Below are 24,604 nucleotides of genomic sequence, written 5' to 3' on the forward strand. Positions count from 1 at the left end.
GACTGGCTGACTGACTGGTTTTCTGAATGACTGATTTACTGACTGAACCTACACACTGACCGGTTCGCTGCCTCAAACAGAAGATGCTTTGTATGAGAGTGGAAACACAGCAATATTGTTGTGTTTTCTGTCCATCATCAAGTTCTTGCTCAGTGTGAGAAGATTACACTGGTACTGTTTCTTTCCTCTATTCTACCTGAGTACTTGAGCACATTTGGGCGCTGTGGAGTTTGGAAATAGCCGTCCTTCAGCACTTGTCCTTAAAGGGGTAAGGGTTGACATTGGGCGAGAGGTGGTACACGCTGGTCAGGTCACCAGTCAATCACAGAGTGACAACTATCCACACTCACATTCACACCTACTGGCAATTTAGGGCTGTACTATTAAAGGAGGAATATTAATGGAACTGCAATATGGCCAAGTGTAATATCCAAATCCAGAATATAATGAAGTGCTGTAGTGCTACAGAGATTACGTGGCCTACAAATCTTGTCCTCCAGATGTGAGAAAACATTTGTTTGTAACAAACCCAACAAATGTCACATCATCATGATATTGTTTGTTAAGTGAAAATTAAAATTGTGGCACAAAAATGACCAATCCCAATAATGGAAAATCAAAACACAATCAAATATCTGTAAATATAATCGCAATATGAATTTTTCTTGTTCTTTTTACAATATTGCGCAGCACTAACTTAGAGCATTTAATTAACCTAACTTGCATGTCTGAGCACTGGAGGACTACTGAGGGACGAAACGGGAGCACCTATGCACGCACAGGAAAAACACACAAAAGAAGTTATCTCAGTTTTTCACCTTATTTTAGTGGCACTGGCCGAAGCCTCTGCCGTGTCCAGTACAACATGTTAAGTTCTGTTACTGTTCATATTTTCTGTATTTGCAGAAGTCTAAAAGAAGGTGTTGGATGGGCAAGGCAGCTGATGTAAACTTAGAAACAAAAGCTTGGCATCTACTTGTTCTGTTTTAGGGAAAGAAAGAAAAACTAAATTAAATCCCACCTGATTAATCCTGTGGGAAAATTACAGTTCGATATGGCCCAAATCAACCATTCGAGTTCAGGCTGAGAATGAATGCTGTAGTGCACATGCAGTGAATGAGGCTGAATGTTGATGAATGAAATGGTGCAGATCAATATTCTCTTGTCTGCTGGTCAGTAGGAATATTCTGGTAGTGGTGAATGTTTAGTTTATTAATTTTCAACATGAACTATTTGGAATAGAACTCTTTAACATGAGGCTACATCCAGATACTCAGTGGGAAAATCAGCAAAAAAATAACAGTTGCACAGGTTGGTGGATCTAATGGTTTTGGCGGTCACTGTTTATCTCCATATTGCCCCATTTCTGCAATGACAGCGCACTATGATCTATCACAAATGTATATAAAAGGTTGTATAGGGATTTTAGGTTTCCACAATCACAAATCAAACAGTATTGAAATTCTGATATTACTGAAACATTTAATATAGAACAAATCCTGTGATTATTTTTATATTTTTGATATATTGATATATGGTGAAAAGTGAATGTATTACATTGCTGTTTTAGACATAATGCTGCAGTCCTGCTGTGTTAGGACTGGTAATTACAAAACCAAAGCATACAGGAAGTTGAGGGAGCCTGAGGGGCCTGTTCCTGGCACTCTTTGTCACCAGAGCAACACAATTAATAGAAAAAAAGCATCACAATCCCAATATTGACTATAGCCATTTCCACCTCACTTCCTAATCAAGTCAAGTTATTTATAAAGCCCAAAGAGTTTTGTCTCCTGTTAAACCACAACAGTGGGATAGAAACAAGGACATTCTTTTTCTATATATTATTTTCATATCATCTGAGCAAATCCTTAGTACTTGGCTCATCACTTCCTCCCTCACCAAAGTGAAGTATTAACTGATGGATTTCTAGTAGGTGCTGTTGGATTGACTCAACTCTGCTATCATCAGTCTTTGCCTGTTAATACCACACAGCAACTGTGTGTCAGTGTGGGACATCCCATTCCCATCAAACCAAGGATGGGAGCTGAAACTAAGGACTAACAATCAGAAAGGCGTTTTACTCTTAGTTGATCAGTCGATCGAGCAAGAGAGAGAGGGAGGGAGAAAGAAACAGGCCATGTACCGCTTTTGTTGCTCATATAGGACCCTGAAGTTGCGATGTCCAAAGCCTCCATAATGCATTAGTTCAGATGTAACATCCCAGGTATTTCCCGCCGTTTGCCTGTGACTGGTGTGAGTTTCCCAGCCTACCTTCCTGCTGGGCTGGTATTTCTGTTTCCCTGGAAGCCTTGTATCGGCTGTTTGACCCACAGCAGTGATCTTTATATCGCTGCCAGACAGAATGGAAAAGGTGAATTGTTTCTACTGCATAGACACTAGCAACACCATGACCACTCACAGTAACTTTCTACAACCCACTCCTTGATTTTTTAATACCCTTTTCAGACTGAACGTAGGAAGTAAGGCCTCCTTTACAGGAAAAGACACTTGATGTTGATTTAGAAAATAATATGTTATGTAATCCATTTAGTTCTGTCTGTACATACATGGGTGGTACAGTTCACACAGGAAATGCTGTTGGCCAATTCGACATGCATTTAATGGTGCTGGTTGGCCAAAATGTAAACAAAACAAGGCAAGCGGTGTAGCACGGAGTAAGGTTACCGATCCCATGGCAACATTATACTTCCAAAATCATTATGGGAACTGTAGTTTCAAAACTGAGAGCCTGATTATTCCCCAAATTGAGGTAAGACAAACACTAATTGGGGCAACAAGATCCATTTATATTAACCTTTTTCATGTTGCACTATAAATATTTTTAGATATTACAGTAGGCTGGGGTTCTGGCGGGGGGCACAGTGTCAGTCTTTGAAATCCCCTGATCTAAAACATTATAAAATGATGTGAGTTGAGAGTTTAATGATTACCTAGATGTTTAGATACATAGTCATCATTTCATGCTACACTTTTAGATGTGTGTTTGTGTTGTCTGGCTCCCCCCTCTGGCAGCACTGCCAACTTGTTTATGTATGTGTGTATGTTGCTTTCAGAAAGACGTGATATGTTAAAGGCTGTTTTTTAGATTCCTCCTCCTTTACCACCCCCTTATCTGCGTCTTTAAACCTCTTCCTTCTCAGTGTCCTCATCTCCCACACCTCCTCCTTTTCCCTCATCCAATGTGTACTCCTCCTCCTCCTCCTTCTCATTCTCCTCGTCTACCCGTTCTCCTACTTCTCCACCTCCTCCCCTTGTGCTGCAGCTCTGCATCAACCTGTCTCTGGAAGTGCAGTAAGGAGGGTAAAAGCTGGGATCTATTATGTTGCAGATGTCCAGTGGAATGCTGATGTACAGTGTATGCACTCGTCGACCCCTCCACCACTGTATAACCCACACTGGTCAGTCAGTGAGTTGTGTTTATGAGGCCGCAGACTAACAGCTTCAGCCTGAGCCAAACTTCAGGCACAGACTATCTCCTTCCTCTCTCTACATGCCCGAGGCAGTACACTATCACATTGCGAAATTACACCTTTCCGATGCAGCTCCCATCATCCCATCGCAGAGGTCAGAGGGCGAGCTGGAGTCAGGGGGTGGCGGGGCCTCGGAGCAGAGAAAGAACATTCTGTGCCAGAGAAATGCAGCACTGGTTCCCTCCTGCTGAGCACAAACAGCTTGCTGAATGGTTGGTGGGACCACATAGTCTGAAGGTTCTGATTGGCTTCTGTGTCAGTCAGGAGGCAGGCTGGAAGGTCATCTAATGGGCACTGCCTGATGATGATTTTTTTGTCATATGGGAGGGACAGTAGAGCTCTTCCACATCCTGAATTCAGATGTCACTCAAGAGGAAATGACTTTCGGAAATGGACAAATGACTGACTGTTTAAATCACTTGGTAACACATACATATTGTGTTTAACTTTTGCTATGAGGTTAACATTGCAGTGTTTCCAGAGCAGGTGTGCTGAATTAGTTTCACCAATCAAGCCATTTTGTATTTGGTTATTATTGGAAGCCTGTATTTGGTCAAAAGCAGCATGAACAAACTCAGTAGTTCAGTGTGATGACAAACATAAAAATGTACTATGAAACCAGAAACTTCTGTATATCTGTATTGTAATTTGCTAGGCGTAATATAGTTTTCAAATTGGTCCATCCCTTGAAGGGGTTACCAAGGTTATGCATCTCCTATCGGCAAGGAGGATCTGTGCCGTGGTACACACTGAGCAGTACATCCCAAAAGATACATTCTGCTGTTAATTCACACAAACATATTTTGAAAGCCATGTACAGTATGTGATTTTGGATGCAGCAGTTATCTTGTTATGTTTGCACTGGTTGCTCATTATTGTATGAATGATGCCTTCCCTCTCTGGTTGCAAACCAAAGGTGCCTGATGGATGTCTTTATAAAATGTCATGTAGAGATACAGAATTTCACTGTGCTTTTTATGGCAGCCACTTTTCCCAAAAGCACATTTTCTTGAAGAGTTGAGTTGAAGAAGTAAAAGATCAAGCAGATGGTTGGAACCTTTCCGTTGTGTTTCAGGCCCCGGGAATGACTTCCTATTCCAATTTGACATCTGGTTTCTGGAGCCTTACAGTCAGCATCCGGCTCTTTCAGGACCAGAACACAGTAATAAAACAAGTCCAAGTTCCAAATGTTCTGACAAAAAAACACAGATTCTGCAGTCATGATGGATAAAGCATTAACATATGCATTAAAGGAGTAGCAGTAGGCATCTCCTCTGGCCTGCTTTCTTCAGTTTATTTGACAGAGGCGGTGAACGCAACATGTTGAAGCGTGTGTCAGCATTTTATCACTCAGCATCCTATAAACAACACATGATTTTCCCATAACTTCACTTTGTTTGGTTTCTGTCTAAACACAGCCCCTGGCTAACCTAAGTGGATGACATAATCAAAATTATAGTTTTTCTGTTCATCTAGTTGTTTCTGGTTCAGATGTCCCAGTCCTTTTGTTTATGTCTTACAGGACACATGCTGAGCATCAGCGTACACACACAAATAATTTCAAGCAGGGATTTAAACTGTTGCCATAGCAATTAGTGTTTGTTTCTGTGGCAGACCTCAGTGCTTTGAAGGTCTACAACATTTCTCTCTTGAGAGTTTCTGTCTCTGTTTGTACTGTCATGCTGAACCAATGAGTCGCTGTCAGTGAAGCTGGGTTAAAAGTTGATGGTGATTATGAAGGTGTGTGTAAACCAGTGAAATGAGCTTCTTTAATGCTCGATTTGAACTCCGCTGCTGTAGTGACAATGCCCACCACAAGGTGCGACTCATTTCTACACAGTCGGCAGGTCGGTCCAGTGTTTTCCTGCTCGAGCTCCTCAATCAGTTTTCCCTGTCATCAGTTACAATATCCTCTTATTTAGAGGGACACCACAGCAACTGCAGGAGTTATTTGGAGCAGTGCTCAGTGGAAAACCTGGAGTGTAGAGGCTTTTGTGAAAGTGGATCTGGCATGAGTGCTACTGGGCTCAACACCAGTCGACCCAGCAAACAACTGTGGTAGACAAAAGCTCTGACAGGTTGTTTATTGGAAATGGTTTTGGTAGTCGTTTGTCTTAAACTAAAGTAACATGCATACAAAATTGCAGCCTGAATACTCTCCTCATGCCTGTTTTCAGTCTTTCACAAGCTCTAATCTGGCATCAAGAGAAATCATTTTTGTATTGGTGTCATGCGTGTTGTCAATCGCCCGCCACTCAATGCAAATCATTTGTACAGGATTGTAGCCAAAGGTGTCACGCCAGAGGCTAATTCCGGCTGACTGACTGGTTGTGTGCATTTTTTAGTAGTAGGGGAGCAGGGAAATGTCCCTTTTACTATGGGGGAAAATCTGTTTGTTGGGTGCTAGATGTGGATTTAGTGTCATGAGAACGGGGACATTCAGGCAGGTGTTGTCTTGCGATGCCTTGAGCTGAAGTGCAAAATCAGGCTGTGGCCAATCAGGGCCTCTAGTTGATGCCTGATCCAGTTCAAGAGGTTTTATGTGGTAACCCAACATTATGTACGTATGCCAGCTGACACCAAATTGCACTCAGTAATTTTACTAGAACTGTATCCTAACTGGATACTGGCTGTAGCTTCATATTAACCCAGCAGACATGAAAGTGGTACCAATCTTTCCATCTAACTATTGGCACAAAAAGCAAAATGTCGAACTATTCCTTTTAAGTAAAGCTATAGTGGGAGTAGATTTCCTTAGTGAAGCACTTCAGCTTTCAGATTGCTTTGCTGTAATATGTAAATACAAATATCAGAACTGGGATAAAGAGCAAAATGACATCTCTAATATGGGTAATGTACTGTAATTTGGTGTTGGTTGGGTGTTGTAATGTGTCTGAATTATGTCATGTCAAATGTATGTTGTTACCCGGTAAAGTTAACATTTTTTATTCATCTGCACATGTATAATTCTTCCCCTCTCTCTCTTACCACCAGAGTGTCCAGAGAAGTGTGTGCGGCGAGCTTGCACAGCGGACGGCGAGTGCTGCCACCCTCAGTGTCTGGGCAGCTGCACAGTCCCTGGTAGTGACACAGCATGTGCGGCCTGTGTGCATTACTACCACCAAGGACGCTGTGTGGCTGACTGCCCTCCCGGCACCTACAAGTTTGAGGGCTGGCGCTGCATCAACGCCAAGCTGTGCTCCGAGGTCCACCTTCCCGACTTTGACAGCTTCGTCATCCACGGAGGAGAGTGCATGTCTGAATGCCCGTCTGGGTATATGCGCACCGCACCCAACAGGTGAGTTGCAATACACCCTGATGCAGGCTGAAATGGAGCCACTGGGTGGAGGTTCTCTTATTGTCGGCCTGACCTTGGTACCAATTCCACACCCTGCTTTAGTTTCCATTCTACATGTCATCTGGGCAAAAACTAAGAATACTACAACTACATTAAAGGGCAGGACTTAGTTTTAAGTCATAATAATTTGTTTCTAACTTAATCATGGAATCTCTTTGGTCATAACTGGTACTGTCAGACACTGATGTTAAATTTTTCCAGGCCTGAAATAAAAGAGCTACAAGAGTTCAGAGAATGAATATACGTCAATAAAATGGAAAAAAAAAAACTGCTTTTACTGTCTCCCATCTCTGTCTGTCTCCAGCATGTTCTGTACAGCCTGTGATGGTCTGTGTGATAAAGTGTGTGAAGAGAAGGTCATCGACTCCATGGATGCCGCTCAGTCTCTTGAAGGCTGCACTGTTATCAAAGGGAACCTGCACATCAACATCCGCAGAGGCCGTAAGTACTGCAGTGTACCTCAGTAACACTACAGTAAACAAATAACACTTCTACACTATATCTGCTACCAGTGCTCTGCAGAAATTTGAAGAGGTTTGTTAGTAACTACAGATGACACCAGAAGCCCAATAAGGTGTTTGACCCAGATTTCCCAGTCTGTAAAAGTCAACTGGTTCTTGACAGCACCTCTGGACCTCTGGCACCTCTGTGTTTCACTGAAAAGTTCTGCTCACATTAACGCCCTACAAAGCAGAAATAATGTGATGATGATATAACTGTTAACTTGTGGTTATAAAAGCTGATTTTTGGTAAAACACATCCAAAAACAAAGATGTAAAACCTAGTTCCACAAGTTAAAGATAGTATGATAGCACAACTTGGAATCCAATTAAAGTATTTAAGTGGAAAAAATGCATAGATAAATAAGAATAATTAGACTGATGATAATATAAGTAATGACGGTGATGTATGTTTGTGTGTGTTTAGACAACATGGTGGCAGAGCTGGAGAGTTTCACAGGTTTGATCCAGAGGGTGACCGGTTATGTGCGGATCAGACATTCCCACACTCTGAGCTCCCTGGCCTTCCTCCGCAGCCTCAGATACATCGATGGAGAAGACCTCCTGGACGAGTAGGACCGCACACAAAACACATACAACATTTAAATGCAGGTGCACACACACAAAAACAGCTCACAGTTGGAGCTAAACAGTATGAACACACTCTGAGTTCAGTTCTACTCTTGTGTTTCTCTTAAAGTATCTTTTACTATTGATGATTCTCCCGAATAGTAATTCATCATAGTCAATAGACCTGACTAAATATTGACTTGGAGGGAGGTCTGTTTTGTTGCAAAACTGGTTCTTTTAATCCTCGATTCTCCTGCTGCTGTGAGAGTTGTCGTACTAAGTTGTCGTACTCAGGCAGGGTAATTTAGCAGCGTTGGTGTTCTAATGTGCCTAGTCGAGGTCATCACTGAAATGTTGGCAGGCTGGAGAGAAAAGGAAAGGATGTTTTGACTGAGACGGTAAGTATTTTATGTAGGACAGACTTCCATGTTTTGGGTTGGTAACTGTCGTGACTGATCATGACTGAAAAAAACAAAACAAAAAACATTATTTTCACCCTCTTCTTTTTTCTTTTTTCTTTTTTTTTACTGGAAAAGGAAATATACTGACTGAAGCTAATGGCAGATGTGCTCCCTTTTTATGAGACCATGAATGCAGCATAACTTCCAAGAGTCCAAGGAAAGGTTCTGTCAGGGTCATGAAGAGGCCTTCACTCCCTCCTCCGTCTGTTTTTCCTTAAGTTCACAGGAATTGCTGTCCCAAGGCCTACATTACAGTCATTCCTGAACGTCTGGGTGTTACCCAGTGACTCATAAAAACTATATCTCCTCTTCTCTAAAAAAGGGAAAATGAGACTCAGTTCCCATGTAAATTTCTATCCCACTGTGTGAACCTGTTCCCCTATTGTCTAACTGGGTCATTAAACCACCAGATAAACATGGAGAGCCGAGACGAGTAAAGTGCTCTGCTGCTAGCTTTTGTACAATAAGCATTGCTTTCTCTTATAGAAAAGCTTTATAGGAGTCACTTCTATAAACATTTGACTCCTCATGGTGCAGTTTTCTATTATACACTGAAAAGAAGCCATTGTCCATGATGGCCTTCAGCTTAGCATCTCACAATGCACACATTAACACCACAGTAAACATTACAGTTAAAGCCGAATCAGGAAGCACATTGTTGACTCACTCATTCATCCTCTCTTCCTTCTTCCCTCCAGCATGTACGCCTTCTCGGCATTTGACAACCAGCAGCTCCAGTATCTCTGGGACTGGAAGCAGCACAACCTCACCATCAAGGCAGGGAAGCTGTTCTTCAGGGCCAATCCGAAGCTCTGCATGTCCGAGATCCGTAAGATGTGGGAGAAGACGGGCGTCCAGGGCCACTTCGATGAGAGCGATTTCCGAAACAATGGCGACCGAGTCAGCTGTAAGGGTCAAAGTCTGAAAGCCACAAAAATGTAAAATGCTATGTCCAGTGCATGTGCAGGCGTTACTCCAGTTTAATGACAGTTTGTGTCTGGTGTTGTTCTTCACCACGTATCGGTACTTACTGCACTACTCCATCAACAAGACTAATTCCTGTACATTTCAACAGAAATACTTAAATTGTAACTCTCTTGCCCTCATTCCTGTCTCCAGGTGAAAGCACTATCCTGCAGTTTAAGTCTAACAGCACCAGCAGTACAAGGATCAAACTGACCTGGCAGCGCTACCGTCCTCCAGACTACAGAGACCTCATCAGCTTTATCGTCTACTACAAGGAGGCGTAAGTTTTTCAGAATTGTGTGACTATATGCATGTCAGAGAATGCTCCTAAAATCAGAATAATACTAATAGAGACTATCCACTGAGGTTTTTTATGCACAAATAAAAAAAGTGCATAAAACATGCATGGAAACACACTTTGTGCTTTCTAATGCTGTTTTTGGTTTGTGTACATCATTAATATAATGTTTGTAAACGTGAGAATTAAGTTGGTGAATATCAATTATGAATACATGAAAAACGCAGCATTCAAAAGTCAATTTCTTCAATAATATACATGAATATAACTGTAGTTAACTTTTAACTTGGCCACAATGTTAATGATCAATTATGAACTGTCGTCCCTCCAGGCCCTTTCAGAACATCACAGAGTTCGAGGGGCAGGACGGCTGTGGCTCCAACAGCTGGAATATGGTGGATGTGGAGCTGAGGCTGGACAAGGACTCAGACCCGGGAGTCCTGCTGTCCAACCTGAAGCCCTGGACGCAGTACGCCATATTTGTGAAGGCCATCACACTCATGGTGGAGGACAAACATAAGCCGAGTGCCAAGAGCAAGGTGGTCTACATCCGCACCAGCCCCTCGGGTAAATATCATCTCTTAATGTACATCACCAACGTTACAGACAGTAACGACAGTTGTTAACTCTTGTTTTTCAAATAGATTTGTGATTGTTTCATGATGAGTGTGATAGCCTCTCTGGATGTGAGCCAAAGGGGATGGAGAGGAAGGACTGTTTTAGTAAACACAGCTGCAAGTCAAAGAGATGGAGAAATACTGATTTACAGAAACTCTAATACAATTAGATGAAATGGAAGACTGCTTTAAATAAATCCAGCTGCACTGTGAAGTCGTTGCAGTGCCGTGATGTCAGAGAATCACATCTGCAATGCAAGACTGTGTTTCCCCGCCTGAGGGAGAGAAGTGTTTCCTACAAGTTCTTAGAAATCAGGTCTCCTCTGTCGAGCAGCCACAGTTACTCTGAGATCAGAATTGTATAGTTTTTTTGTCTGTCTGTCAGCGCCCTCCATGCCTCAGGATGTGCGAGCGTACTCAAACTCGTCCACTCAGCTGGTGGTGCGTTGGTCGCCCCCTGTCTCACCAAATGGAAACCAGACTTACTATCTGGTCAGATGGCAGCAACAGGCTGAAGACCGAGAGCTGTATCAGCACAACTACTGCTCTAAAGGTACACACACACACATCACATACACAACTTCAAAAATCAGCTTTATTGCCAGTTGTTGAGCACAGCTGTCATTAATCACATCCTCTACTTCCTCTTCCAGAGCTGAAGATCCCCATAAGGATCGCTGCCATCGGTGTGGGAGACCAGGAAGAGGACACCAAGCCCACTAAGCCAGACACCGATGGGCCAGAGAAAGGCCCCTGTTGCCCTTGTCCCAAATCAGTGGAGGACCTGGAGGCTGAAGCTGCTGACGCCTCCTATCGAAAAGTCTTTGAAAATTTCCTGCACAACTCCATTTTTACACCAAGGTACGAGACTCATCATCACTGCTTTGTTGTGAGGCACAGGTGTGAACTGGCAGCGTTTAACTTCTGTTCTTTTTTAACAAAATGATGATGATCTCAAAAGAAGATATGCTTTTTGAGCTGCTGTTAATGTGTAATATTTCTGTTATACGGGAGGGTCATTTTTCTGATCATTTGAATGCAGATCAGTAAGTATCTTAAGTTTTTGGCCATTATAAAGTTATGCTGGTAGTTCAAACTTTCTTCCTCATTGTAATTCCTATATACATTTCTGTCTACCTCTTTTCTACATTATGTTTTGACTGCTGCTTGATTTAGGGAGTCAGCCGGCCGCTTCAACTCAGACATCTGCATCACATTATCTCTCTTTGTCTCTACACACACACATGCATAAAGTATATATGGATATGTATAAAGAGAAACATAACTTAAAAGAAATCAGTAAAAACTTGTACAGCACAACCTGGTGCACATGGCCAAACCTGTCTTTTCTACTGAGGTCACTGAGGACTCCCATTCAGCCAAATATCATGAAATTGAATACAAATGCTTAAGGAACAACTTGGGTGTGGTGTATAGCATATTGCCATGTAACTGCTTCAATTCAATACCTACCAAATCCACCAGCTGTTCTTAGGTCTGTTTAAAATTTGTCCACCAAGTTTCACCCATGCTGTTTTAAAAAACAACCAGATCAGTTTTAGACTGAAGATTGAGTGAGGAAGGATTTCCAATAGCTCTGGGATCAAGATGAAACCCAAAAGGTTGAAACAATACCTCCTTGTGATGGTCACATGTTGTGCTTCATCAACTTTTGTACACAAAACATCTGCAGTCTCTTTGTTGATGTTATGTTTTCATTTTCCTTTTGCCATGTTTTCTTTTCTCCAGATTTCCCTTCTAGCATTTAGGGGAGGAACATGAACTCCCATTAACTGATAGTATTTCGATTTTCTTTGTCGAATTTTGATGTTTCCATACTCATTCAAACTCCCAACTTTCTCCTCTTCTTCTCCAGGCCACCAGATCGTCGCCGCAGAGATCTCTTTGGAATAGCCAACTCCACTCACCCACGCCGCAACCGACTGCACGCCAACAGCAGCACTGTCCCTCCACTCCAAGCCGCTGGTAACAGCAGCATCACTGAGGTGGAGCCGGTGGAAAGAGAGTTTGAGTTCGCGGAGCAGTCGGTGGCGGAGCGTGAGCTGCAGATCACTGGCCTGCAGCCATTCACAGTCTACCGCATAGACATTCACGCCTGCAATCGACAGGTCCAACGCTGCAGCGCCGCAGAGTTCGTCTTCTCCAGAACCAAGCCGGCAGGTTAGAGAAGTGACCTGTTTACAAATACAGTACATGCTAGTTAACGTTTCATTTGCGCTGTAGTGTCGGGTATCCTGGTGTGTATTTCGGCTGAAGCGCTGATGCCGCTGATGGTGGAGATGTTGAAGAATAAACTAAATACACAAGGTTATTGCCTCTGTGATCACCATGGTAACCTGTTCTCCCTGCGGTTCTCCAGAAAAGGCTGATGACATACCTGGCCAGGTGACCTGGGAAGGCCACGAGGACTGGGTGTTTCTGCGCTGGCCAGAGCCGCATCACCCCAACGGACTCATCCTCATGTATGAGATCAAGTTTAAACTGGCTTCTGAGGTGAGACGACTGATGTACATCAACCTGCCACCACACTGTGTACCTGCTGTTTCTTACAAGAACTAAAAAAAAATTAAAAATCATTTTATGTAGGCCTCTTAGTAAGAGTTTGTTTATTTGCGCTGTGTAGTGATGGGTAAAATTAAACTCAAGTAAAATACAATTACCTCTATAAGAAATGACTCACATAAAACTGAGAATTACCATTTGAGTAACCTACTCAAGTACATTGACATTATGTTAGGTGAGCTGAGATCTCAGTGTTTTTCAGGAGACACAGCAAGCACTTGATCCCTTCATTTAGAGCAGACTAGTTGTAACAAAGGCGTAAATGGCAAATGTAGATTACTGGCTCAAATATATACTTGAGAAAAGAGTAGAAGTAGAACCGTTCAAAGAAAAGGAAAAGAAAAAGTACCAAATTAATCCCTTGATCTCTGACTTTTGCCTTTGCAATGTTCTTCGTTTGTGTTTTTATTTTTTGTGTATGTCATTATGTCTTCACACTATGTAATGAGAACGTTTTATTGTTGAGGCCATACTTATTAGTATTGTAGTAGTTTTACAGATGAATGACCCCTGGCAAAAGCGGTTTCAAAAATGATACGTCACATTTCAGCCTTCAAAATGTAATGCTAAAATTGTACATGCTAATTTTAAAGGAACACTTTTGAACTCAAAGAAAAAGACACAGTTTATGCAGAAAAGATGATCCGTGTAAACAGTAGTCTTGTATCAGAAATGCAACCATTGAAACAGAGAAACTACACTGCTAATTGTTTAGTGTTAACATTGGCCTTACAAGCACATATTGACCATTCAACTGACCCACTGACCAAACAGTAAACCCTATTATTTACATGAAGGAGGGTGAGTCAAGCTCTGTAAATCCTGTCTTTACTGCTAATTGCAACATAAAGATGAGACACAGCAGGTCTTGGATTCTCTTTTGGATTTGGATTTGTACGTTTCAGTCTATAACGTGCTTTGTTTTCTGTGTGTGTCTATCAGGCGGAGAAGCACGAATGCGTCTCTGCTCAGATGTATCAGACCCAGCGCGGCGTTCGGCTGTCCAACCTCAGTCCAGGAAACTACTCCGTGAGAGTGAGAGCCACTTCACTGGCCGGCAACGGCTCCTGGACGCACATTCTGGATCTCTATGTGGCCGAACGTAAGCAACATCAGACTGCAGCACTCTTTGTCACTCTACATCCATTTTTCTGACAGCACAGAAACGATGTTTAATGTAATAATTGAAGTGACCAAAGTGTTTTCACCCAACAGGATATGAAAACGTCCTCTACGCTATGATCTTCGTTCCCATCGCCATCGTTCTCCTCATCTGCCTGTTGGGTTCAATGTTGGTGGTTCTCAACAGAAAACGGTGTGTGTTTCTGTCTACTGTAAATATAAGTGCCAGCTGTTGTTTTATTACTTTATGCAATACAGAGCAAAAACAAAAGATGCAGAAATATAAAATTAGTCCACCTAACCTGAGCCAACTCAAACAAACTTAATTCTGTTGATTTTTTGAATCTTAAATCAGTGTTCTGAATTGCTCCAACCCTGTGAGGGTTATGAACAGAATTGCCTCAGTACAGCATTTGTCATCGTCTTTGAAACTGTGATATGAGTGATTATACGTCATGCAGATCCCAAAAGTATGCATCGATGTGGTGTGTTTGTGCGTCTGTAAACACTTTTGTTTGTGTCTGTTAGAAACAGCGACCGGCTTGGAAATGGAGTCCTGTACGCCTCAGTCAACCCAGAGTACTTCAGCGCTGCAGAAAGTGAGTTTGTGAGAAATGTAGCGCGCCGATTTATTGTTGCTGTAATGCCGGATCTTAATTAATATCTCATGTGATCTGTGCAGTGTATGTACCAGATGAGTGGGAGGTGGCACGGGAGAAGATCGCCCTGAGTCGTGAGCTCGGCCAGGGCTCCTTCGGCATGGTGTACGAAGGCTTGGCAAAGGGCGTGGTCAAAGATGAACCAGAGACCCGCGTCGCCATCAAGACCGTCAACGAGACGGCCAGCATGAGGGAGAGGATAGAGTTTCTCAATGAAGCGTCCGTCATGAAGGAGTTCAACTGTCACCACGTGGTATGGACACGCACATTAAGATCATAAAACAAAAGAAGGGTCTGAGTTGATTCTTGTTTCATGGTGATGTGCTTGTGCTTTGTCCGGCGCAGGTCCGTCTCCTGGGAGTGGTTTCTCAGGGCCAACCCACTCTGGTCATCATGGAGCTGATGACACGAGGAGACCTGAAGAGCTACTTGCGCTCCCTCCGACCTAAAGAGGTACCTGCTGACATTTACCCTGCTCCTGCCCACCAGGTCCCTGTTCCAGACAAAGATAGCTGAGTTGGCTTGATTTAATGGTTGATGATGTGATACAAGTCTGGATTTTATTAAACCTTAAAAGTTGACTTAAAATTTAGTAGCAGCTGGTGTCTGAGCATCAAGTCCTTGCTCACAGTCTGATGCATCGTGACTAAGATATTCTAACCCATTTGCAGATACAAACTACTCCTTTTTTCTTCAGTGTATGATGCTTTTAGATGAGAAGATGTAGATTTTACTATTGATGTAATTATAACAATTACATTTTCACAATAGAGGTAATTGTCATGTACAACACAACAAAAAGGAAAGGAAAGAGATTGTTTTTAGGTTATAGTGTGGAAACAATAAGCTATACATTCAATGCAGGAACAAAAACAAAATCAGACTCATCTGCATCAATCTCTTGCCGTAGTGCATTCTGGGAGGCTTCACAACAGTCCTACCTCTTATATCTGCAATCATCTGATCAGCGGTTGGCCAGTGGATGAGTGATTATCCTGGCTTCAGCTCTCTTCTCATGTTGCCTTTATTTCAAAACAAGAGCGTGCTATTATTCAATATAACTGCGGCATAAACTGTAAGGGAAGCCATAACTTGTGGCTCAGCTTCAGGACCTTTTTCTTCTTCTGAGGACTCACTCACTCACATTTGTGTGTCTGTCCGTCTGCAGCAGCAGTGGTCGAGCCTGTCGCTCCCTCCTCTGAAGAAGATGCTTCAGATGGCCGGGCAGATCGCAGACGGCATGGCTTACCTCAACGCCAACAAGTTTGTCCACAGAGATCTGGCAGCCAGGAACTGCATGGTGGCTGAGGACTTCACCGTAAAGATAGGAGGTAAATGACTGTAAGGGTGACAGAGGCCACGGTCGGCTGCGTAGTGGGAGTGGCAGGGAGTTAGGAGCCTGTTCATTAAGTGGGAAAGTCAAATGATTAAGTTGCTGGATGACCTTCCTGCCTTTAGGGTAGCTGCAGTGTAGTTCTGCCAACATGTTTTCATCCACAGATTCAGAGCTGAACTTAAGTTTTTTAACATTTTTAAAGTCTGTAGCACCAGTATAGAGTGATCTGTCAGGAATTATAGTTACTGTAGTAATATGTCCAGGCCTGCAAGCTCAGTAAAGAGCGCCATCCTGTGGAATATATGGTACCACACAAAAACAAGAAGTCTGAAGACATTTATATCCTACATTTAGTTCAGCTTTTGAAAACAGAACCAAATTCATCCAATGCTTTGTGTTTTTATAGAATTTGTCAATGCTTCATTTCCTTCCATTGTGTGCCTACGTGTGTGTGTGTGTGTGTGTGTGTGTGTGTGTGTGTGTGTGTGTGTGTGTGTGTGTGTGTGCGTGTGCGTGTGTGTGTGGGTAGACTTTGGCATGACCAGAGACATCTATGAGACGGATTACTACCGCAAAGGTGGCAAGGGTTTGCTCCCCGTCCGCTGGATGTCACCCGAGTCTCTGAAGGACGGAGTCTTCACCACCAACTCTGATGTCTGGTAAGCAGGCGCACACGAACACAAACAAACACACATGGGGGCTTATTTTTCTGTGTTTACCGCCTCCACAAATATGTTTAGAGTGTGGTAGTGATAAATGAACGACACACTGACTGAACTCCCTCCATCTCTTCCTCTGTGTAGGTCGTTCGGGGTTGTATTGTGGGAGATTGCCACTCTTGCAGAACAGCCCTACCAAGGTCTGTCCAATGAGCAGGTGCTCCGCTTCGTCATGGAGGGAGGGCTGCTGGAGAAACCACAGAACTGTCCCGACATGCTGTAAGACACCAGAGCATTTCTACCTACAAATCAACTTCCTGTCTGTCTGCCTGTTTTTGCTACTTGCTAGTTAAATACTCACACAAATGGTGAAGCAGGAGCAGAGTAATCAGGATTTCCTTACAACACTGCTGGCTGACAGTCACGCCTCTGCTCTGTTCGTCACTGTGTGCTCCAGGATGTGTGTGCTCTTAATATGAAACAGACCGAGTGTTAATCCCCATCAAAGGAGTCGAGCGCATGGCAGACAAATTTGGCCACCAACCACAAAACAGTGAGGGAGCTTCAGATGGTGAAGTCATGAGGAGAACACATGTGCAGGCACAGGGTTCTTTTAAGGGTTCCTCTAAAAGAAAAAATAAACATACACTTAAGGAATGTAGTACGTTGTTGTTTGATATTTTAAAGTGTCGTGTGGCATAAATGATATGTCAAGTATATGTATGTCAGTGAGCATACACAGTATCATTAATAAGTAGTTTATTCATCCTTAAAGGAGGAGTTTGACATTTTAAGAAATACGCTAGAGTCAGATGACATGATCGATACCTCTCTGATATTTGTACACAACTCTGAAGCTACAGCAAGCAGCCAGATTCTACCTTTGGACAGAATCAGGCTATTTTTTTGTCCCCCGATTTCCATTCTTTGTGATAAGCTTAACTCACAGCTGCTTGGTGTAGCTACATAGTTAGCGTGCAGATATGAAATTAATTTTCTCGTCTAACTCTCAGCAAGAAATTAATGTTGTTAATCTCGCTCGCTGTCCTCACACTTCAGCAATAAAAACTAACTTATAGCACAGCCAAGAACTGTAAAATTTTAAATTACAGATGGAATTTTGTGACTACATTTGGTATAGATAATAAACTTGAAGCTTTGTCACTGCTAGTACTGTGAAAACAAAGAGCATAACATGTGTGCATGAAAGCTTCTCTTCATTTGAAAGGACTGAATTCCTGTCAAAGGAAGTATTTGGTGCATTTGATGTAACATAAAGGTTGCCATCTTGGTATGTCAGACTTGTCAGACGCAGGCTTGAAGCAGAGCTTGCTGCACCAGCTGCTGGAGCCTGGTGAAGGCAACATCAGCTCTGTGCTTCACAAACAAGACACAGGGGGGTTACATGCAGCCGTTTTAGCAACAGAAAGCAAACATTTGGCTAAAGTAAATATTGGCTTGTCAGTAGGAAGGCAAAGTTCCTCTGGATAGAGTCATTACTACGGGAGGGCATGTTGATGCAGACTGAGCTAACCCTGTGTTTGTGTGTGTGTGTGTGTGTGTGTGTGTGTGTGTGTGTGTGTGTGTGTGTGTGTGTGTGTGTGTGTGTGTGTGTGTGTGTGTGTGTGTGTGTGTGTGTGTGTGTGTGTGTGTGTGTGTGTGTGTGTGTGTGTGTGTGTGTAGGTTCGAGCTAATGCGAATGTGTTGGCAGTACAACCCTAAGATGCGTCCAGCCTTCGTGGAGATCATCAGCAGCATAAAGGACGAGCTGGAGCCTTCTTTCAAAGAGGCCAGTTTCTTCTACAGCGCCGATAACAAGCCGCCCGACGCTCCGCAGCTCCACCTGGAAAAGATGGACGATATGGACGAAGTTCCTCTGGACCCTCCTTCTTCCACGCAACCACAGCAAACCCCAGTCCCCCAACAGACCCCACCCTCCCCGAGCTCAGAGGCTCCACCTGCCCCGTCGTTAGCGCCCAGCTCCCCCTCCTCTCCCTGTACGTCGAGCGCTGCCATGGACAAGCAGCCCTCTGGTCAGCAGGCAGCGAATGGGCTGTCAGGGGCGGGCCTTGCAGCAGGGTCAGGGCTCGGGACGGGCTCGGCCGTCCCGGTGCGGCCGTCTCTGGACGAACTGCCGCCGTACGCGCACATGAACGGAGGACGCAAAAACGAACGCGCCATGCCTCTCCCGCAGTCCTCTGCCTGCTGATTGGAAGGAGACACCCACCAGACTGCAAACCCTGCCACCTGCTGCACTGCAGAGCCCGATGTCTCAGTGGGTGCGACCTCTTCTTTCTTTTAAACCATATACAGCAAAACCATGTCAGCCGGCTGGGTGAGGCTTCTCAGTGAGCAGCAAAGACTCACAGGAAGGTGGCGAAAACTGTCACGAGTCCATTTTTCTGCTGTACCTCCACACACTTTTTTCATATTATTCTAGTTTTGGTTTGTACCAGCTGGTTCAAACCGTAAAAGAAAGAAAAAAATTATAAATCATTCGTGGGAGATCTCTCTCTCTCTCTCTCCCTCTCTCCCTCTCTCTCTCTCTCTCTCTCTCTCTCTCTCTCTCTCTATGGCTGAAGTTATTTTATAAATTGTTGTTTGTTACTTTTTTATATGTATTTCCAAAATGGGAAAACGAAATGTGTAGGCCTTTATTAATGACCAGCGTTTTGGTCGCTTTTGGGCGGGCATTATGGTGAAACTGTTAAGCATATCTAATGAAAAAGTACTTCAGAAGGGTCTCCGTCGCTTGTTGCTCTGCAGGCTGGGTGTCAGCGTAATGCCGGGCCAACAACCAATCCGCTGAAACAAACAACCAGAGGGAGAAAAGGTCAAATCTGCCAAATTTGTTGCCAAAATTGTACTTTTTGTCAAAAATCCCTCTTTCCCTGTAATTCTCCAACAAACCGGATTGAAAATGCGAGCAACGAAAGAAGCACTTTGATCTGCCACCACGCCATTCTTAAACTCTACGATCAAAGGGATATTAACTTCCCTCTACAGTCCTACACTACTCCTCTCTTTCTGTTTGATATCTATAGACACTGTACTTGATCAAGTTAGAGTCATGGACCTTGGTTACATCAGTTTATCTGAAATTGAGCCACATCCTCTCACAAAGTGCTGTTCCGTTACGGTTTAAACGCCAAATCTAGTCAATAAAGAAGCAAAAAAAAGAAAACCTTGAAGCAAGGACTGCGGAGGGAAGAGCATAAAGAGGAAAATAAACACTATATCTATAACGGGGTTTGCTCCGAGTTCAGAGGCGTCCTTGTTGTTGTATACAAACAGGTATTTTTTTAGACTAGTCATTAGTCTCCAACATTTACAACATCTCTACGTGGGCAGAGCATTTATGTACGCACCAGTTGTTTGTGTCACTTTTCTAACTTTTATACAGTTGGAGACATTCATCATGTACAGAAAGAAGCTGCTATTCCTTATTTCTCTTGTGGTTGTAATATAGTTAATATCTATATATAAAAAGAGAAAAAAGTCCTTCAGGTTGGATCTATGAACGTTTCCACTACAGTCCATTTTTTTAATGCTTGTACTTGTGTAAAGTGTATCTGGAGCTGGTTTCGTTTCCGTGTTTGCGTAAAGGTACGACAATTTGCCTTGTGTTTTGAAACACCGGTAACTTCCCCTCCCATCCGACTAGAGGACAGTGATGGTACCAGTAACCGTCGATGCTCTCGTGTTCTCTCGGGACGCCTCGACCTCTGATCTCTTGGGTGTAGACTCGGAGGTCAGGTGTCACTGCTGAGTCCCAACTAAATCTCAGGTCAAAGAGAAAAGTTAAATCCTTCTCTACTTTCCTTTTCTTTATCCTTTTTTTGTGCTGTCATACCTTGAGACATTCAACCTGGTGTGTGTGTGTGCGCGCGTGTGCGTGTGCGTGTGTGTGTGTGTGTGCGTGTTAACTTCTCTCTGATTCTATGTGCCCCTGTTATTTCACTTTCCTCGATCATTAAAAAAGAGCAGCGTGTCCAAGTCTGAAACCAGAAGAGGGTTTTCCAGTTGTGGAGGGGTCCTTACACTCACTGTATGGAGTCTTAATACTGACAAAAATGTTTTAAAAGGTTATCAGACTAGTTTAAATATAATTGGATGCATTAATAAATCATATTGTTAGTTAATTAATATGGAGCTTAAAAAGAAATGTAAAACTTTACTTCCTTGTACCTCCAATCAGTTTTTCTAAAAAGACATAAGGCTTTTCCTTTTTTTGGGTGAGTCTTGGCGCACATTTTATGTGTTTTTTCCCTATTCGCCCCATTTAACTAGGGCACTTTTAGCTAGCTACCTAGCTGAAGCTAACTTTAACCATACACACCAGCGGGTGCATGTAATGTTAACCATCTATATATGGTGCTGCATACTGCTGTAGCATTATTGTATAAAACACTTGTATAAGTAGGTAAAGCATTTTAGCTAGCAAGAAAATGCTAACAAAGTTATCTAGTTAAATTTGTTTGCTTTGAGAAAAAGAGTAATTGAGTTACATGCTGCTGCAAAATATCAAGGATAACACAACACAAAGTCCAGGACTTATTTTCACTAAAGACGAGAGACAAGCACTTCAGGATAAGGATAAAAGCCTGCTAACTTTGTTAGCATAACGTCATAATGAAAGTTAGCTGAAGCCAGGTAGGGATACACACAGGTACAAACCTTGGACTAGTGGTTTACCTGATTATACACGGACATGCCAATATTGTCATATAAGGAGAATGGGAACTGTCCGGGGAAAGTAGAGCGCAGATAATGATGATTAAATGTGGGCTAAGAGCAAAATAAATTAGGAAAACAAAAACCTTAAAAATGAAATATTGGAATGAAAGAGTAGAGGAGTAAAATTACATTTAAGGAACTATAAAGCTTTATATTTCTTTTCTCTCTCTATTTTATGTATTCAGCTAACAGTTGTATTTATTGATGACTTCAGTGTTTACTTGTCTGATAACCTTTTATTAAATGCCGTCAGTTTCAGGTTTCCACACGTTTGTGGCGTGTAATAACACTGTCTTCAAGGTACAAATGAAATGCAAAATCAAATTTATTTCATGCAGCAGTGAACTTTGACATCGTATTTTTCTGAAGGCCTTGGCAAAAACCTGTCTGTAGGATGAATTCACTTTCTGCTCATCAACTTCTCTCTTGAATCAAGGGTGTTTTTTTCTGTATGCTGCTAGTCATCCACATTATTTATCTTTTTCCAACATATTAACATGTCTTTGTAGATGATTGCTGAAGTTTAATTGGGTTGAGAAATAAGTAAAATTGTCTTACAGCACTGAAAGATTTTTTTAATGCTTTGGGGAAAAATAAGATTTCACAACTGAGGGAGGAAGAGGATGAAATGCTCTTGAGGCTCTTCTCTTATTCTGAATGTGTTCTTTTGTTAAAATACTGAATATAAATGGGAGAACTGGAAGTGGTGCAGATTGCGTGAGGTTTACAGAAGAAACACAACACAAATATATGAAGAGGAGTATGATCAGAGCGGACCACGTGGAATTGATATTTAAGGCTCATTCACCTCAAAGTGTTTAGATTCCCAGCCCAGATGTTTGCTTATTTATGTTATTTTTTTATGAAGTGTAAATCACTGTACAAATTCCCCACAAGTCTTTTTTTTCCTTCTGATATTTTGATGTTCTTTTGCCCTTTTGGGGGGAAGGTTTTGTTATCCCTTCAACCATCCATCTACCTCACTTCTTTTTTTTTTTCGATCTATTTACATGTACAGAAAAACATCTCATCTCTGTTTGTTCGGCTGTAATGACGACCTTACTGAGTGCTGTTAACATGGTCAAATTCAAACCACAAACCAAACCATCCTGACTGGGGGGAGAGTGGGAGGGCACAGGTACATGATGAATGAAGAAAACCAAGTTAGTGCTTGGTTATTTGTTTTCTTTTTGGCTCCTCAGACCTTCAGGCCTTGCTCCACAGGTCTTGCTCTAGTTTGTGCCTCTCATGTTTTGCCATTACATTTGAGATTTGAATTTCTTCCTCTTTTCTTTCTTTCTTTCTTTCTGAGGACTCTTCCAACCACTTGGATGACAAAAATCTTCCTTTTTTTAAAACCCATTAACCCAAGTTGGGACTAATTTTCCTGTCCAGTTAGATTGAAATGATATATCTCATGCTTCCTTTTGTACAACAAAAGAAGAATATCCATTACGCAGTATGGAAGTATGAAAAATGCAATGTGACATAGATACGGATATGCCTGATGATAAAACTTTGTCCACATTTGGTCGTGACATTTCTGGCTGCAGACACAGCAGATTGAATATTTCTTCATCTAGATGGTTAAAAGGGCCTTCGGGGGTTTTGGAAAAATACCTTCAGGAGATAAATTAGGTTTGTTGAACAACCTTCTGAATTTCTCAAATAGAAAAATCGGATGCTTAACTCTGAATGTAATTATAATACATGAGAGGCACAACCTGAGGCTGCCAGAAGGTGTCAGTCCCTATCTTTCAAAATCCATTTATGACCTGTTATGGTTTTTTTTCATCATTATAAGGAGTACCATGCTGTCTTTAACAGAAAGTGAGTTACTAACTGAAACATGTTGAGTCTTTCTCAGCTTCAGTCGTGTTTCTGAAAGAAAAAATGCAGTTACTGTATCTTGTTTGAACATTTTGGACCCATAAGGGATGGAATTGGATGCACCTCAATACAAGACTGCAAGTACATGTGTATAGAGGGACGTTATGGGATTTGTCAGTTGTTTGTGGCAGCTTGACATTTTGTCAGTGCTTACTATTTCTATTTATGGTACGGTGAAAATAATAGGACATGTTAACAGTTAATGACGTTTCCGATTCTCCCTCCTGTGCAAGAATGAATGACCGACAGATAAACTGCATTCCCACATTCTCAAACGGGCTTTAACTTTCTCACTGGAAGCTCTTTGTTTCTCATCAGTGATGAGTGAGTGTGGAGTAGCACTTAGAGGGAAGTCAGTCATAGTTAACAACATCTTGTTTCCTGTTGATGTTTTGGTTGACAGAATACTCTTCAGGTTCTTGAGTTAAAAGCACCTTTACTCTTCACTTTTTCATGAGTTTCATCCTTTTTCTAATGAGGCAGGTTTGTAGTTTCAGTGATCAGGATGGTCTTTCGGTGTTTGTGGTCTGATTTTTGCCTTACTATTACCACTGGAACACCTCACGGAGCGGACATAAAATCGAACAAATTTCTTTATTTTATTTTATTTTATTTTCCTTTTGTCACATTGATCGCCAATTTGTTATCAAGATTTTGATGTGTGTAAATTATTCATAGCCTTCCGACTCTTGCGTTTCTGTTGAAATGATCTGTTAGACTGAGGTTTCATTTTTGGTTTTTCTTTTGTACATGCTGTTGTAAGAATTTTTCCTGTTATCAATATATTCTGAGTACTGGGAAAAATTTATTGGCTGAAGGAAAAGAGAATGTCTGTTTCTCTGATTCTTTTTTTCTACACAAGATTTAAGATGAATAAAAATGTATGCAAACTGTTTCTTCACTGCTTGTCTTTGTTGGGACGTGTGTGTCATTTGTGCTCCCACTGCCACATTTATAAAAATGCTGGTGAAGGGCTTTACATTTGGCCTGGTTCATGCAACATTTCTCATCCATAAAATTCTGGATTCACTTCCTTAAAATTGTTACATGGACAATTGGAGATGCGCAACAAGACAAATTTAAAAATTGTTTCCGTCCTCAGTTATGATTAATTTCCATGAGACAACACTGGGTCTGCAGCATCAAACTACAACATTACCAGCACAGTGCAGTTAGCCAAACAGCTAAATATAAAGCTGGGTCCAGTAACAGAGTGATGTAATGGTGGAGGACTGGTCCTTACTAGTGGAGAGATACGGGGGAATATCCCTGGAGTCACAGAAGGGAAATGCCTTCTTATTCAATGGTTGCAGTTAAACAGTAAAATATTTACCTCTGAAGTTTTGTGCAGTTGAAT

At 42.2% G+C, this 24,604-nt stretch overlaps 1 protein-coding gene across 2 annotated transcripts in view; it reads left to right on the forward strand.

Annotated features, from left to right (window-relative positions):
- LOC311260438 (insulin-like growth factor 1 receptor) overlaps nucleotides 1-24,142 on the forward strand; it is a 49,102-nt gene extending 24,960 nt beyond the window's left edge. For both annotated transcript variants that reach the window (XM_084358239.1, XM_084358238.1), the window contains exons 4-22: nucleotides 6,486-6,789; nucleotides 7,154-7,290; nucleotides 7,777-7,921; nucleotides 9,079-9,287; nucleotides 9,500-9,626; nucleotides 9,976-10,211; nucleotides 10,647-10,814; nucleotides 10,915-11,122; nucleotides 12,138-12,442; nucleotides 12,642-12,775; nucleotides 13,787-13,946; nucleotides 14,060-14,159; nucleotides 14,495-14,565; nucleotides 14,649-14,878; nucleotides 14,971-15,078; nucleotides 15,794-15,956; nucleotides 16,491-16,620; nucleotides 16,765-16,899; nucleotides 18,304-24,142. In XM_084358239.1, the coding sequence (XP_084214365.1) occupies nucleotides 6,486-6,789; nucleotides 7,154-7,290; nucleotides 7,777-7,921; nucleotides 9,079-9,287; nucleotides 9,500-9,626; nucleotides 9,976-10,211; nucleotides 10,647-10,814; nucleotides 10,915-11,122; nucleotides 12,138-12,442; nucleotides 12,642-12,775; nucleotides 13,787-13,946; nucleotides 14,060-14,159; nucleotides 14,495-14,565; nucleotides 14,649-14,878; nucleotides 14,971-15,078; nucleotides 15,794-15,956; nucleotides 16,491-16,620; nucleotides 16,765-16,899; nucleotides 18,304-18,829 (3,596 nt within the window). In that variant the 3' untranslated portion in view covers nucleotides 18,830-24,142. The remainder of the gene's footprint in view (nucleotides 1-6,485; nucleotides 6,790-7,153; nucleotides 7,291-7,776; nucleotides 7,922-9,078; nucleotides 9,288-9,499; nucleotides 9,627-9,975; nucleotides 10,212-10,646; nucleotides 10,815-10,914; nucleotides 11,123-12,137; nucleotides 12,443-12,641; nucleotides 12,776-13,786; nucleotides 13,947-14,059; nucleotides 14,160-14,494; nucleotides 14,566-14,648; nucleotides 14,879-14,970; nucleotides 15,079-15,793; nucleotides 15,957-16,490; nucleotides 16,621-16,764; nucleotides 16,900-18,303) is intronic.
- Nucleotides 24,143-24,604: the final 462 nt, after the last annotated feature.

Source organism: Pagrus pagrus, assembly GCF_965226575.1.
Source record: "Pagrus pagrus genome assembly, chromosome: 1".
In the NCBI taxonomy this organism is placed as follows: Eukaryota; Metazoa; Chordata; class Actinopteri; order Spariformes; family Sparidae; genus Pagrus; species Pagrus pagrus.